This window comes from Ailuropoda melanoleuca, chromosome 13 (assembly GCF_002007445.2).
Source record: "Ailuropoda melanoleuca isolate Jingjing chromosome 13, ASM200744v2, whole genome shotgun sequence".
NCBI lineage: Eukaryota > Metazoa > Chordata > Mammalia > Carnivora > Ursidae > Ailuropoda > Ailuropoda melanoleuca.
In genome coordinates this window covers 76125572-76142279 of record NC_048230.1, presented here as the reverse complement: position 1 = coordinate 76142279, position 16708 = coordinate 76125572, and the positions used below count along the sequence as shown (strand labels likewise).

Genomic DNA, 16708 nt, shown 5'->3' with positions numbered 1-16708 from the left:
TAATTTACTTAAGTTGTTAAATACATAATTGTTAACATTTAACTCCCCCCCCCTTCATATAAAAATTTTGGAGTGATAAATTTAAGACTACCTTTGTGTTTGCTTTGGAGAGAAGTTCCAGTGGTATATAAACTGAGTGTATCAAAATGTGAACATGAACTAGAATTGTCAAAGGTGTGTTGTACTTATCAGATTGTTTCACATAAGTATAATAATTACTGTTCTTCATATTTACTCTGCCAGATGGTGTTGAAACTCTGGATTCTGGATGGCTGACATGTCAGACTGAAATAAGATTACGTTTGCATTATTCTGAAAAACCTCCTGTCTCAATAACAAAGAAAAAATTAAAAAAATCTAGATTTAGGTATGAGCATGTGTATTTGTCACTTAGGCTGTTTATTTTTACTCATGCTGTAGATTTTTGACCCATTTGTTTTTAGCCTTTAAGGGTATAAACTAAGAACATAACACACTTACGGATAATGTTACATTTTCTTATTGAAGGGTCTTGTGAGAGTGAACTGCTTCCCTGACTCACATTATTCCAGTTAAACATACTTCTCTTAGTATTAATTGCTAACTTTGAAACCAGAAAATTTTCTTTCTGTATAGATTAAGTGATTTCCAAATGTATGTATCTTTGTAGATTCTATTCAAAATTTCTTTCTTTCTTTTTTTTTTAAGGATTTTATGTGTTTATTTGAGAGAGAGAGAGAGAGCGTGTGTGCAAGCTGGGGGAGGAGCAGAGGGAGAGGGACAAGCACTGCATGCTGAGATCCCATGATCCTGAGATCATGACCTGAGCTGAAACCAAGAGTTGGATACTTAACAGACTGAGCCATCCAGGCGCCCCCATTTAAAATTTCTTATCATATGGTTTCACTCATTTATGGAACATTAGAAGTAGGAAGATCGGTAGGAGAAGAAAGGCAAGAAGAAAGGGGGGGTAAACAGAAGGGGGAATGAACCATGAGAGACTATGGACTCTGGGAAACAAACTGAGGGCTTGGGGGGGGGCGGGAATGGGATAGACTGGTGATGGGTAGTAAGGAGGGCACGTATTGCATGGTGCACTGGGTGTTACACGCAACTAATGAATCATGGAACTTCATCAAAAACTAGGGATGTACTGTATGGTGACTAACATAATAAAAAATATTATTATTAAAAAAAATAAAAAATAAAATTTCTTAGTGTAGCAGTAGTTTGAAAATTGGTAAGACAGAAATGAATTTGTGCTAAATGAGGGGATAATGGCATAAACAGAAAAATGATTATTGGAAATATCCTTCAGTGTTCTAAACTTTCCTCTGGCTTGAAAATGAAAACTTTTTCATGAAGAAAGGTTAGCAGTGATCATGGCAGTTCCAGATTAGTTTCTTTTTAACTTCTATATTAAAAATAGATTTCAAGCTTTGTGTAAATAGCTACGTAGTGAGTAACTTTATTTTTCTGTAACATCATCATATAAACCTTTAAGTGAGCTGGCTTCTCAGTGACCCATTTGAGTTTTTGTAACTTACAGACTGAGAGTTTTAAGTCTTGGTTGTAATGCATCCCTTTCTGACAAAATGTCAGGGCTGGGTTGAAAAGACCATTTTCAGCAACTGAAGTAATTAATAATACAATACTTACTGTCTTTGGAATACAGCTTATAAGATCCTGCAGTTAATGCCCCCTTAAATGTTTTGTAATAACTGTTTAAATACTGTAGTACTTATCCCAGTCATAAATTAAAAAGGGAAAGGGTCAGTAGCACTTCACAGTCCTTTGCTTTGGCTGTTCTGAGAGGACGTGAAAGGTTTGGGGTGTATCTTACCTTTGTGCATAGCGTTTCTAGGCCTTTTTCATACATAATTGAACCCTTTTTTCTTCTGGGGGGAAAGGCATAGGCTGGGTGGCTTAGTTAAACCTCTTGAGTTTGGCTCAAGTATTGATCTCAGGGTGGTGAGATCTGACTCTGCACTTGGGGTGGAGTGTGTTTAACATAATTGAATATTTTATTTACGTGTGAAAAGAAACAAATTGTGTTAACAACTATAAAGTGTCTTCTTAGAACAAGACCTTGAAATAAGGATAGCTGTAGAAGATAAACCAGATGGTTGGTTGGGCTTATGAGGATTTGTTTCTTTCCTTGACTTTAGTTAAGAAATTAATAGATAATTAATGGTTGGGGTTCTGCTTGCAGATTTCTGATTGCAAATGCATCCTGAGTCCTTATACCATTCTTGTTTGTATAGAAGTTATTTTGAGTGTTAGTATATATTATTGTGTCAGTGAGGCTTAAACTTTGGTGGGCTCCACAAATTAAGTAACTGATTGCTGTTGAAATAATTGTGTATGGGGTACCTGGCTGGCTCAGTCTGAGGAGTGTGTGACTCTTGATCTCAGGGCTGTGAGTTTGAGCCCCATGTTGGGTGTAAAAAAAAAAAGTAATAAGCTTTATTAAAAAATTGTGTATACCTAGAAATTTGTGTTCTGACCACCTTTTCCTCCAGATTCGTATTTAATGATAAACTAAACCTTCATGGGGTAGGAAATAAATTTATCTGCAAGAATATCAGGACTTTAAAAACTCAGCAACAGCTTATGCATTTTATTTTTATTTTATTTTTATTTTTTAAAGATTTTGTTTATTCATTTGATAGAGAGACAGCCAATGAGAGAGGGAACACAAGCAGGGGGAGTGGGAGAAGAAGAAACAGGCTCCCAGCGGAGCAGGGAGCCTGATGAGGGGCTTGATCCCAGGACTCTGGGGACACGCCCTGAGCCGAAGGCAGACACTTAATGACTGCGCCACCCAGGCGCCCCAGCTTATGCATTTTAAATAAAATACTAGGCATGCTGTTCTTTCTCATTACCAGCAAGTTTTATTTTTTATCTTTTTTCATTACCACCAGGATTTAAACAAGTTTCTCTTGTAAGTGGAAAGATAGGTTATAACCGTTATAGAACTATTTGAAGAAAAACTTTAACATAAATGACCAAAATTTTTTCATGAATCCCTTTAAACTTGATTTTTTTTTTCTTTTGGTAAATGCACATTGCTGTTAGCAGAAGAGTTATTTTTATCTTTGTGCCTTTATTGCTTATTTATTACTGTCCAAATGTGGTCTCTCTTCATATATCCTGGTAGAGAACGTTCCTTCAGGTTCACTTAATAGAGTCAGTTATCCAGAGCTATTCTTTTTTAAAAAAATTTTTTAAGATTTTATTTATTTATTTGAGAGAGAGCAAGAGAGAGACAGAGCACAAGCAGGGTGGAGGGGCAGGGAGCCCTATGCAGGGCTTGATGCCAGGACCCTGAGATCATGACCTGAACTGAAGGCAGACACTTAACCGACTAAGCCACCCAGGCACCCTGTTTATTTGTTTGATTTAAAAAGTACTTACATGTAAATACATACACACATGTAAAAAGTGTGCATGCATACCAGTAAACATTTAATGCAATATATTTTTTTAAATAATGTACTTTTCACAAAATACCTGGACTCAACTGTGGTACGGTAGAAGAAAGGGGAAAATTTAAGCCTCCAACTCTCGTCTTTTAATGTACACTAACAGAATATGGTTCAGTTTTGTGCTTGTTTTATACATATATTCTTTTGTGAGACTTTTCAAAAGAAGCTGAGATAGCCAGTTATAAATGAGATAACAGTAAATGCCTCTATAGAAAAAGAATTACTGAAAACAACCTTAGGCATAATGAGCATTTATCTTGTTTTAATTCTTTGCAGAAATATATGTAGATGAAAACATCAGTATCTTATAAAACATAACTAATGCCTAAACCAGTAGCATGTGTAGTTTTGTATGATACCGTATTTTTGTTACTTGCAGGATTAGCATATTCAGGGAGCACTTTTAAAGTTAGCGTTTAGGTAACATTTGTATGAGTTTTCCTTTTCCATTTTTTTGCATTTCATTATTTTTTCTATTTGTGTAGGGTAAAGCTGACGCTAGAGGGCTTGGAAGAAGATGATGATGATAGGGTGTCTCCCACTGTTCTTCACAAAATGTCCAACAGCCTAGAGATATCCTTAATAAGCGACAATGAGTTCAAGTGCAGGCATTCACAGCCAGAGTGTGGGTATGGCTTACAGCCCGATCGTTGGACAGAGTACAGCATACAGACAATGGAGCCAGATAACCTGGAACTAATATTTGATTTTTTTGAGGTGAGTAATTATTTCACGGAAGGAGTTGAGAAAGAATGCAGGCATAGGCTTATTTTTATTTATTTATTTTTTTAAAGATTTTATTTATGTATTTGACAGAGAGATAGCCAAGGAGAGAGGGAACACAAGCAGGGGGAGTGGGAGAGGAGGAAGCAGACTCCCAGCAGGGATCCTGATGCCAGGCTCGATCCCAGGACACCGGGATCACGCCCTGAACCAAAGGCAGATGCTTAACGACTGAGCCACCCAGCGCCGCTTATTTTTATGTTTTGATTTTTATTTTAGTCTGAGTGTAAACCCATGATTCATACACCTTTTTAGATGTTTATTTTTCTATACATTTTAGCAGACTTAAGAAACTTGGAATTGATAAACTCAAGTACTATAAAAAAATCTCAGCTGAATTGATGTTTTACATCAAGACCAGATGTCTTAATGTCTGTGCCTGTTTTGTTTTGTTTTTTTTTTTAAGATCTTTTTTTAATTTTTAAAACCAGTATGGGGCTTGAACTCACAACCCCGAGATCAAGAGTTGCCTGCTCTGCTGACTGAGCCAACCAGCGCCCCCTGTGCCTGTTCTAAATATAAATGAATAATATCCAAAGGAGCCTCCAAGGATAGAGGGACGATCAGACTGTATAACTCCTGATGGGCAACCCAGTGTAACTAACATGATTGAGTCTTCCTCATGACTAAAATCTGTCGTTTACCGAGGCATTTTATTATTATGAATTCATAACACTGGACTCATTTTTACAACTTGATATTATAAATATGTAGTGAAAAAGAAATTACTATGAACATTATGCCAGGTTGTTCAGAATCTGCTGCCAGCTTTCCAGAGCTACTCGAGACTCAACACCAGAGCCTTCTGGCTTGTTGGCTGTTCAGATGGTCTCGTCTTCCCGAGTCATGCAGGGTCCTTGGCTAAGGTCCTTGCTTTATTGTGCCCAGCTCATGGTTATGTGTACTGCTTTCCTGAGGCTCTTGCTCTTTGGCACTTCCACTCCCATTTCCATTAGATGAGAGCACCTAGCCACAGTTTTGTGAAAACAGAATACAAAATGGATTTAAACTTAACCACAAGTAACATTTGCTACACTTGTTAATTAAAATCATTATAGTCTTTGAATTATTTAATTTGATGATGCCTTTATGCATTGCCTTTGCAACTGGCTTTTTGGCTACTTTGCATTGTACAAAATGTAAACTCTTTCCTTCCAAAAACCTATAATAAGGAATTTTATTTTTAAAAAAACCTGTAATTTGATCTTACCTAAGTAGTAAGATCTGTGGGACTTTAGGTTTTGGTTGAATGTTTCCTTATTTCTTAAGGACCTACCTTTTAATACTCTTTTAAACATCCTAACTTCCTTTTTGTTTAGTAGTTTTAGAAAAACTATTTTATTCGTAGACCAGGCTGATAAAATATCCAGTGTAATCTCCAAATGAGAATTAAGTTTCCTGGAGAGTTAACTATCCCTTTATGTCCTCTGTGTGGATGCATTTTCAGGGAATATAATACACATTAACAGCTTGCTATAGGTGTTTGTTAGTCTTGGGAAAAAAAAATACTTAGAAACTTTGTCAGTGTTTTAAATTCATCTGATACATGTTAGAGGATCAGAAGTGCCAATCAACAGAGTTATGACTAATAAAGTACCATATAAAATCTTAAAATTTTATATACTAAAAGAAAATGTATCATTTTACAAAGAATCTATCGAAATTACCTGAATATAAATTTGATTCCTGTTTATTATTGATCTTCCTCAATAGAATCTGAATTAATTTTAAGGGAGTTTTTTGATTCTTAAATGGGAAATACCGAAGTATAAGAATTTGGCTTATTTTACGTCTGCCTTCGGCTCAGGGCGTGATCCCGGCGTTCTGGGATCGAGCCCCACATCAGGCTCCTCCGCTATGAGCCTGCTTCTTCCTCTCCCACTCCCCCTGCTTGTGTTCCCTCTCTCACTGGCTGTCTCTATCTCTGTCAAATAAATAAATAAAATCTTTAAAAAAAAAAAAAGAATTTGGCTTATTTTAAACCTCATTTTTTATTTCAGGAAGATCTCAGTGAACATGTAGTTCAGGGTGATGCCCTTCCTGGACATGTAGGGACAGCATGCCTCTTATCATCCACCATTGCTGAGAGTGGGAAGAGTGCTGGAATTCTCACTCTTCCCATCATGAGCAGAAATTCCAGAAAAACAATAGGCAAAGTGAGAGGTAAGCTGGGAGAAGAAGAGTGGCTCTTTACAAATGAACAAAGGTTTAGGTTCAAATTTTAGTTAGCTTCAAATTGAGCTTTTGAGAATGGTGTTAAATTAATTTGTTTTTAGAATATTAACTACAACAGAAATAAGGGGCATCTGTGAAATTTTCTGGAAGCTTTACTTTGAATCAGTTTTGACTTGTTACTTATTTTCTATTTGATAGAGATTGATAAAGTTTGTTCCAGTGGTATTTAAATGTAAATACTTTAAATGCTCATTGTGGCCTTTTTAATCAGCTTTATCTTTGTTTCTCCCCCTTTTTTTTATGGAAGTTGACTATATAATTATTAAGCCATTACCAGGATACAGTTGTGACATGAAATCTTCATTTTCTAAGTATTGGAAGCCGAGAACACCCTTGGATGTTGGACATCGAGGTGCAGGGAATTCTACAACAACTGCTCAGTAGGTTGAATATTTGCGTGGTATTAGCGTTTGGGAGCTTACGCATGATAAGGTTCCATTGGTCTGGCCCATTAAAGGTCAAAGGATCCTTTTATTATTACCTGGAATTTAATGTAATTCAGTGATTTTAGGGTTCCCACTTCAAATTAAATAGAGACTAACTTGTGAGACTCTGTCTGGTCAGTCTCTCTAATATCTACTGAACTGATGCCAAGAGGGACATTAAAAAGAGAAAGCCAGGAAAGGAAGCTTGAAGCGAAGGCAGCCGGAAACTCAGTGTGTGTTGTGGTCCCAACTTTGGGCATGCTCCCCTCTCTGGGTCTCGGTTTCCTCACCCGTTCTTGGTAACATTTCCATACTGCTGTCCTGGGTGTCCGCCTTTTCCTTTTCCCCTGGTCTGCCAGGATTAAGTCCTTTGAGGCATCATTGCAAGGAGCAACTCTCTGTGTCTCTTCTTCTTTATGCCACTGCAAGGGATTGTTTTCCTTGACTGGTCACCTCACTTGGGGAGGTATGTGTGGGTGTGGGATAAGTTTATATTTGGCTTATAAATACCTATAATCATTAGAGCTTGTGTTTTTGGAATAAATGCATACACCCACCAAGTGGTGGTCACAGTCTTAATTTGGGGATGGGAGAAGTAGCTTCAGAAGAGAGAATATTGAACTGTTTCCATTGTTAAAGATAGAGTTGGCTTTTTTTTTTTTTAAGATTTAATTTATTTATTTGAGAGAGAGAGAGCACGAACAGGGGGAGGGACAGAGGGAGAGGGACAAACAGACTCCTCGCCAAGCGCAGAGCCTGACGTCCGCAGGGCTCCATCCCAGGACCCTGAGGTCCTGACCTGAGTTTAATTAAGTCAGACACTTAACGACTGAGCCACCCAGGCGCCACAGTTGGTTTCTTTATTACATTTGTTTTCTTTGTCTTTCCTATAGTGGATGATAACTATATATCTATATATTTCTTCTCTTTCAGGCTTGCTAAAGTTCAAGAAAATACTATCGCGTCTTTAAGAAATGCTGCTAGTCATGTAAGTGACCCTCTCTTCTTTAACAACTTGGAACTGTTTGTCCAAAGGTGGCGAAGTAGAGAAATGTGGGTCTGGGGAGTCTCTTCCATTAATAGCTTAAAAAGGCTAAGTAGGTTAAAAATGCATGCTTCTTCTGAATAAAGATAAAGTATCTTTGAGTATTTTTTTTAAGATTCTTGGTGAAGATTGTGATGAAAGTTATAGAATCATTAGCATCTTTGAGATTAAAGTTTTTTTTTTTTGTTTTAAAAGATTTTATTTATTTGAGAGAGAGAGCACAGGTCGGGGTGGGGGCAGAGGGAGAGGGAGAAGCAGGCTCCCCACTCAGCAGGGAGCCCCACGTGGGGCTCAGTCCCAGGACCCTCGGATCATGACCCCAGGCGAAGGCAGGTGTTCAGCTGCCACCCAGGAGCCCCTGAGATTACAAGTTTTGAGTGATTGGGACAAGAAAAACATTCCCCATTCAGCATTGGTTTTCATTAACTGAATATTGTGCTCCTTCAGATACTTTGGAAATAATGCTTCCAGAAGGATTTGATGGTGGTTTTATGTAACACATAAGTCTGTCAGTTTATATCCTGTATACCAACTTGATTATGTTAAATTTCTTAATTCCTTTTATCCATTTATAAAAGGTTAGAGTCCATTTTTTAGCTTTTAGCGTTTTCAGCAACTACAACGTGACATTTTTCATGAAGAACCTGAGAGTCCCGTCTCCCCCTGCTGCCTTGTACCTGACTGAAAAACCTCGTGCTCCAAAGTTAAACTGGGGGAAATGAGGAACAGCTCATTTTTTTATTTTCATTTTTTTCCTGCAGTGTTCTCCACATGCCTTAAACTTTGCCATTTTAAAAACTTGTTGTGCAAGTAAACTTGATTAGTGTGATGTTTAATTTTATCACTTATATAAGTAAACCTCTATTCTAAGACATACTTTTTTCATATTTGAGCATCTCTACGATTGGTGAAGGGTTTTACAACTTTCTTAGCTTTGCATTCTGGTGTCATGGGCAGTATTTTTTTCCCCATTTATTGGTATATGAAGCATTTTATAATTCATATCAATTTACATTAATTATTTTAGTGTTTAAAATTATTAATAGTGGATTCCTTTGTCTTTGGATGATATTAAATCTATGAGTGTTGGGCTCTAGTTCATGATTTGCAACCAGTTTTTGTTCATTGTAGCTAACTATTCTAAACATTGGTTTATTCTGTAAGCATGTGAGATCCTGTTAAGGAACTTTCAGTGTCCCCATGCCTTTTTTTTTTTTTTTTTAAGAGAGGGAGGTGGGGAGAAGGAGAAGGTGGAGAGAATCTTAAGCAGGCTTCACGCCTAGCACAGAGTCCGACACAGAGCTCGATCTCACAGCCCTGAAATCATGACCTGAGCCAAAATCAAGAGTCAGTTACTTAACTGACTGAGCCACCCAGGCATCCCTCCATGCTTTTTGAGAGAAAATTTCATTAAGCTTTTTTTCTTCCATGTTCTGTTGGGATCCTTTGTAAGAATTACATTTTAGAATGCCATATGCTAGTTATTAATGGCTTGTTTATTTTAATGTTAAAAACATATCCTTGAAGGGGTACTCATATGTTATCGACTTATTTCTTAAAGCTCACACATGGATTTTGGGATCAGGTTTTATCTCTTCGTAAAATTATCCTGTAAAGTTGAACATTTAAACCACAGAGCTATAATTTGTTTAATTATTGTAACTATTTTAGGATGCTAGGGGTTTGTTCTCTTGGTAGAAATGCTTTGTGTTATTGTCTTGTTTATAGCACTAGAAGGAGCTAAACTTATTTCCTGCTTCGGAAGTCATTAAGGAAGTAGGCTTCTTCGATTCTAGTCTGTGATCCATGTGTGCTCCCAAGTTGGACACCCCTCCCCCTCTGTGACCTAAAGCTCGGGGAGGGGTGGAAGTGTGTCATCCGTCCTTACACAAGCACTTCTCTGGGCTGCAGTCACATACAGAATACTCAGACCTTGTTTCCTTTGGTCCCAGCCAGCTTTCTTTCAGTGAATGCACACCTTTGTGGGTCAGTTTATGTTCTCAGCTTCATTTGGATTAATTCCTATGTCAGAATGGGTCCAACTTGGAAAAATGCATCCTTAACTCATTCTCGTCATGCTTCCTCCTTTTGAGGCTCTGTCAGGAGATTGGGCTTGTGCGGCGCTGTACTTGACCCCCTTGCTGCTTTCTGTCTTTTCAGCAGCACCTGTCATTTTCTCTTGACTCTGCTCCTGGGGTTTTGCCAGGAAAGGCTGGAAGGTGCGCTGCTCAAGTGCACCAGGTGCAGAGCTGAGACGTTGTGGCGGTTTCCCAGTCCCTCCTCATCTTTGAGGGTCAGCTGTCTGGCTGTGGTACTTAGGGGCAGTAAGGCACAAAGAGGCCCCACTCCCTGTTCCTGGCAGGCTCCCCTTCTGCTAAGAGCAGTAGCAGAGGGGACAGGCTGGCCGCTGCCACAGAGTGGCCCTGGGGCATGTTAGGGTGGATCGGTGCCCATGTTTTTGCCAGAAACAAATTGCTATGCTATCACAATGACAATAAATGAATTGTAAGAGAAGTTACTTTTTAGAAAAATCTTGAAGCGTAATATTAATTCACGAGGAAGTTTTTTGTTTTGTGTACAGGTCTATGAGTTTATAGTGAACAGTAAATTTCTTATGTCCTTGTAGTTTTGGATGTATTGTGGGCCAGGTAATGTTTTTCAGGTACCTGTGTCCTTTGTTTCCGTTTAGGGTGCAGCCTTTGTAGAATTTGATGTACATCTTTCGAAAGATTTTGTGCCTGTGGTGTATCATGATCTCACCTGTTGTTTGACAATGAAAAAGGTATGTTGAAATTCCTTCGTTTTATTTTATTTTATTTTTTATTTTTTTTTAAAGATTTTATTTATTTATTCGACAGAGATAGAGACAGCCAGCGAGAGAGGGAACACAGCAGGGGGAGTGGGAGAGGAAGAAGCAGGCTCCCAGCAGAGGATCCTGACGTGGGGCTCGATCCCAGAATGCCGGGATCACGCCCTGAGCCGAAGGCAGACGCTTAACCGCTGTTGCCACCCAGGCGCCCCCATCTTATTTATTTTTTTTAAGAGAGGGAGGGGAGAGAGAATCTTAAGCAGGCTCTGTGCCCAGCGCAGAGCCTGACACGGGGCTCGATCTCACAACTCTGAGATCATGACCTGAGCTGGAATCAAGAGGTGGATGCTTAACCGACTGAGCCGCCCTGGTGCCCCCAAATTCCTTCATTTTAAACCCTTACAGTTAGATAGGTTTAAACACTAGGAAGTTTGTTTTACATATAAGTGTATAGTTACTTATTAGAGTTGATCAGTTCATTTTTTTGCTCAATTACTGCCAGTTCTTTCCTCTGTCAAGCCTTCAACATCGAGAGAGTAAGGACACAGGAATAATAATTGCCTGGAGTAGGGTCTCTGTATTGCTGATTTGCCTTCTACTATCTAACAAAAGGACATTCCAGGTGGCTTCTATATCAGTCTGCCACTGATCCTGTTTGAAGCAAGAGAGGAAGCTGTCATAGTGTCTGTTTTCCAGGCTCCCTTCTATTTCTGCCTCAAGCTTTTCCTCAGATTATTAGGTTAGTATGATTGGGCCAAAAAGAGGAGAGCCACGGTGGAAAAGCACTTTGGAGCCAGGTAGTGGATGGCCTCAGGAAAGGGGTCTAGATTTAGGAGCTAGGGAGATGCAACAGACTTTTGACTCAAAAAGGGAAATATTCAGAACTCAGCCTTTAGATGTAAGTACCTGATATAAGGGGAATTTAAAAGGACAGAGACTGAAGGCCAGGGGTGTGGTAATGTGGCCAAAGGTACAGTAAGCCTGGACCAGAGTAGAGAAAGAATGGAGAATGGCATGATGGAGGAGAAAGTCCAGAAGGAGATTTGAAAATGCATATTGTTTCCTAAAAATTGTAATTGCTGTGCAAACTTAATTGTGATAATTGCATAGAGCTTAAACTTCAGGGTACAAATTAACCAGGTGATTTCTTAAGAACTTAAACTAGGGGGGTTCATTTGGCATTTTCTATAAAACCATTGGGTATCATTTTCCATTGAGGTGATTTAAAGTTAAGGCTAGTTTGCTAACATATTGGACACTCTACCAGACATGACTGTTGTAGGGTATATGGCAAGGTGCCTGGCTGTGCCTGCTCGTGGATTTGAATCAGTCATGGGGGTTTGGATTACTATGATGTATGGAAAAGCACGCTTCCATTTCTAGAAGTGGACCCTACTGTTTTTGGGAACCCCACTGTTTTTGCATATGTGAAGGGGCTAGGGTATAAGTCCTTGTTGGTAGACCACAGGGGCTGACCCTTATAATCTGTAGTCTTAGTAGAGAGAGGGAAGGAAATGCACCTTTTCAGATAATAGAGGTAAAATAACTTAGTAGAGAAGGAGCAGATTGTTTTGCTCTGGGGAAAAAAATCAAAGTAAAAGTGGAACAGGAAGGAATGGAGCAGTAAAGATCTTTGTAACCAAGATTGAGGTTCATGAATCAAGCTGTAATTAAAAAAAAAAAACACCTATGAGAGTTAATTGAAAAGTATTACTGATCCTGTTTTCACCAGCCTTTATCTTGCTCTTAATTTGAACCTGGATGAGTTAGAGAATGAAAGTAACAAATTGATTTTTAGTTTTTAATTTTTAAGCTGGTATTTTCCTTAACAAAATCAATTCATGTTCATTGTAAAACTGCAGAAGATTATGAAATGAAAAATAAATATTCCTTTCCACTTTCTCCTTGGTCACACTCTCTTACTCTTAACAGTTTCTTGTGTGTCATCTAGAAGGGCCGTATGCACAGGTTTATACCATATGTATGTGAATGAATATGAATGTAATGGATTTTAGCATCTTTGTTGGATTGATGATTAATTGGTGGCCCATTAATTCGTTTCCTTAAGGTAGGAGTGCCTAAATACTGTGACATTTGACATGGTAGTAAAATCTAATAAAACAAATTTGTTCATGGGGAAAACATTTATTAAAATAGAGTTCCTGCTATGGGGCGCCTTGGTTGCACAGCGGTTAAGCGTCTGCCTTCGGCTCAGGGCGTGATCCCGGTGTTGTGGGATCGAGCCCCACATCAGGCTCTTCCGCTATGAGCCTGCTTCTTCCTCTCCCACTCCCCCTGCTTGTGTTCCCTCTCTCGCTGGCTGTCTCTCTGTCAAATAAATAAATAAAATCTTAAAAAAATAAATAAATAAAATAAAATAGAGTTCCTGCTAAGTATTACTGCTTAAAGCTAATCAGACTTTTTTTTCCATGACCATTGATTTCTGTTGCTATTTTTAACCAAACTTAAGTTTAAAAGGTTTAGAAAAGTTTAGAAACTTATTGACAGAAATTAATCCTTGTATAGTACTTGTACATGTTGATTGCCTAGTCATGTCGCATTGATATATGTATGTCAAATAAAATGTCAACAGCATGACAGGAAGTAGGGGAAATGACTGATTTTTGGCTTTGTTCTCAGCGTCTCATTATGTCAGGGCCCTATCCTCTTCTTAGCTGTTTTTTTTCTTCCAGGCACTCCCACCTACATCAAAAACAAAAACCAGAATTTAAGAGCTAGAAGGTGGCGTTTAGAAAAGAGGGGCCCCCCTGCATGGGCTTGCTATGGCCTCTGAACAGTTGTTCTCATTATTCACTAAGTTGGGATGTTAAGCCTGTCTAGGGTGAAATGTTCAATAATAATTTGAGGCCTGTTTTTCTCTTTATTTTTAGAAATTTGATGCTGATCCAGTTGAATTATTTGAAATTCCAGTAAAGGAATTAACATTTGACCAACTCCAGTTGTTAAAGGTAATAATGATAACATAAAATGTAAATAATCTTTTAGTTTTAGAGTGATTTATACTTTATGTTCTCTTTGTGCATGGAGATGACAATATATTCAGCATGAGTAGAGTGTATGCTTTGGTTCTCTGTTCTGTTAGGAAGAATGGGTTTGCGCTAATCCATCTGTCTTCTCTAACAGTTTCCATGGACCCCACTGTTTTGCATATGTGAAGGGGCTGGGCTATAAGTGTGTTAGTAGACTGTAGATAGGGACTGACCTTTCTTATCCATAATCTTAGGTTACCTCTGGTCTGCATTAGCACTTCTTTATATACCTGTTTTATAATTGGCCTTTTATGCTGTCCTTGGTTTTTATACTTCTGTTAATATCTAAGATCTGTTTTTTATACCATGAAATTTTATATGATCACTCTTCCTGTTCTCACTAGATACCTATATAAATGGTTAATTGAGTATAAACAGTTTCTTAAGAATTTTTTTATTTTCCTTCCCTACTTGGGTATTTGATCATGATCTTATATGTAGGTATGCACATATAAAATACATACAGTGGTTAGTGATTATTCTTACTAAACTGATAATTCTACATTTTATGGTTTTCTTTAACTTGCTAGCTTTTCAAGTTACAGTTCTGTTAACCATATCTTCATAAACTAAGGCTTTTTTCTGATTGCATTTTGTGTGTGTGTGTGTGTGTGTGTGTTTTCTAGCTCGCTCATGTGACTGCCCTAAAATCTAAAGATCTGAAAGGTATGTACCGATATGGAAGCACTAATTTTCATTTTGTAGTTAACATATATGTGGTATTTCCTTTTTTTTTTTTTAACCTACCCTTGGTCATTTTAATGAATATAATATTGGACTGTCTAAATTTTATAGACATGAAGTCTTTACATATATTAATTTTCAGATATATTTTGTCATGTGTATAGTAATTATGAGTTTTTACTTTTATGAGTTTTCTTAGCTTGATGATCAGAATTCTTTGTAATTTTGTACTTAACCATTTTTTCCAAACATTCTTAACCAAAGAATAAAGTGGAGAATATATCAAGTATAAAGCTGGCTCTAGAGTCAGGGGTTTGAATCCAGCTCTAACGTTTACGAGCTGTGACCTTGGGCAGGTTACTTTAACCAGTTTGTTACTCAGTTTCCCTAAAACTTGTCCTGCCTACAAAATCCCTTTGTAATTCTGCTTTACCTGGCACTCTCATAGAACTTCATAGTTTGTGCCATTCATTTGAGGTTTAATGGATCCTTTTTTTAACCCTTGATTCTGTATATGTCCTGTCACTTCAACTAGAATGTAAATCTCGCTAGGGTGGAAAACATGTTTTTGTAATCCCCAAGACACATACAGTGCTCCGTATGTAGTAGGTGCTCAGCTGTGATAACAGGATGGCTGGAATGACTTGATGAAGATGTGACGTGTTAAAGACTCCAAAGGTTATCCCCAGAGCATTGATGTGACTTTGTAGGCTTTGTGACTATATCATGAGTGTTAATAATAAAATGAAATTTATTTATTTATTATATTTTTAGTTGGAAATTTTTATATGACTTCAGTCTTCATAATACACAGGGTTTGTTTTTTTTTTTTTTAAGAAAAGAAAAGTTTGGTATTTAGTTTGATATCAATTTTTTTCCCCTCTTGGGAAAAAATTCTTAGGTGTCTTGAGATATAATCTATTTTGAATTAAATGGTAGTGGTAACAAAAGCATTATTTTAATTTCTTTTTAAATTCTCTTAATTTCTAACTTCTGAGCTGGTTTTGATATTTCAAATAGAAGCCTTAGCAAGAGGACACAGCTCTTAATTCCATTGAGAAATAACAAATCACTGCTGGTGACTACTTTGTAAAAAGTAGTATTACAGTGTTTATAAGAAAATATTCACTGTTGGGGCCTCAAACTTGATGTTTCTGTGAAATGTTGCAAACTAGTTTTCATAAAGGATGCTTCTTCAAAATGGAGGGGTTTTTTTTGTTTTTAAGATTTTATTTATTTATTTGACAGAGAGCAGGAGAGCACAAGCAGGGGGAGCGGCAGAGGGAGAGGGAGAATCAGGTTCCCTGGGAGCCCGATGCGGGGCTCAATCCCAGGATCCTAGAGTCATGACCCAAACCAAAGGCAGTTGCTTAACCAACTGAGCCACCCAGGCGCCTCAAAATGGAGGTTTTAATGGTTAAATGCAATAGATATAAGAACTTGCAAAAAATACTGCACATGAAAGCATCTCATAATTACCTCTACGTCTCTCTTTTTTTTCTTGTCCTAAGAGTTTAGGGTAAGATCTTAATGATAAAATGGTATTTTATCTCCTGAGTTTTTATAATTTAAATTTTCAGAATCTGTGGTTGAGGAAGAAAATTCTTTTTCTGAAAATCAGCCGTTTCCTTCTCTTAAGATGGTAAGTTCCTTAGGGAAACTAGCACAAGGCTATCTCATTCTGTTATAACCGAATAAGTTATTTTGGTCTTTTAGGTGGGCACTAAAAAGACAACATTTATACAAACTTGTCATTGATTCTTTTTAGAGAAGATATATTTTTGTATGGTGTACCTATGCTACTTTTTTTTTTAAGAGTAACTTATCTGCTCAAATGAATAAAAATCCCCACCTCCATGGGTTTATTTGGTAAGAACAGGAAATTCATGTATTTCTGTATATAAACAAGATATATAGGGCACAGAAAAAGGGGTGGGAGGGACGTGTGACAGTGGGAGAGCATTTTTACAATATTTAAAACTGTTCCTGGGATGCATGGCTGGCTCAGTCAGAGGAGCATGTGGCTCTTGATCTTGGGGTCGTGAGTTCTAGCCCCATTTGGGCGTAGAGATTACTTAAATAAAAACTTGGGAAACAAACAAACCAAACTGTTCCTTAGCTTTTAGAGAGAAATGAGATTCTCCAACCAAAGAAAATAAATACCCTCATTATTTAAAATGAGACACAAATTTCAAGAATTCACTTGAAAA

At 37.7% G+C, this 16708-nt stretch overlaps 1 protein-coding gene across 3 annotated transcripts in view; it reads left to right on the top strand.

Annotated features, from left to right (window-relative positions):
- GPCPD1 (glycerophosphocholine phosphodiesterase 1) overlaps positions 1-16708 on the top strand; it is a 50739-nt gene that overhangs the window by 22182 nt on the left and 11849 nt on the right. For 2 of the 3 annotated variants that reach the window (XM_034640774.1, XM_034640773.1), the window contains exons 7-15: positions 244-367; positions 3953-4184; positions 6251-6413; positions 6733-6865; positions 7844-7898; positions 10645-10737; positions 13656-13733; positions 14441-14480; positions 16079-16140. In XM_034640774.1, coding sequence (XP_034496665.1) covers positions 244-367; positions 3953-4184; positions 6251-6413; positions 6733-6865; positions 7844-7898; positions 10645-10737; positions 13656-13733; positions 14441-14480; positions 16079-16140 — 980 coding nt within the window. The remainder of the gene's footprint in view (positions 1-243; positions 368-3952; positions 4185-6250; positions 6414-6732; positions 6866-7843; positions 7899-10644; positions 10738-13655; positions 13734-14440; positions 14481-16078; positions 16141-16708) is intronic. The other variant, XM_034640775.1, reaches the window with a different exon arrangement.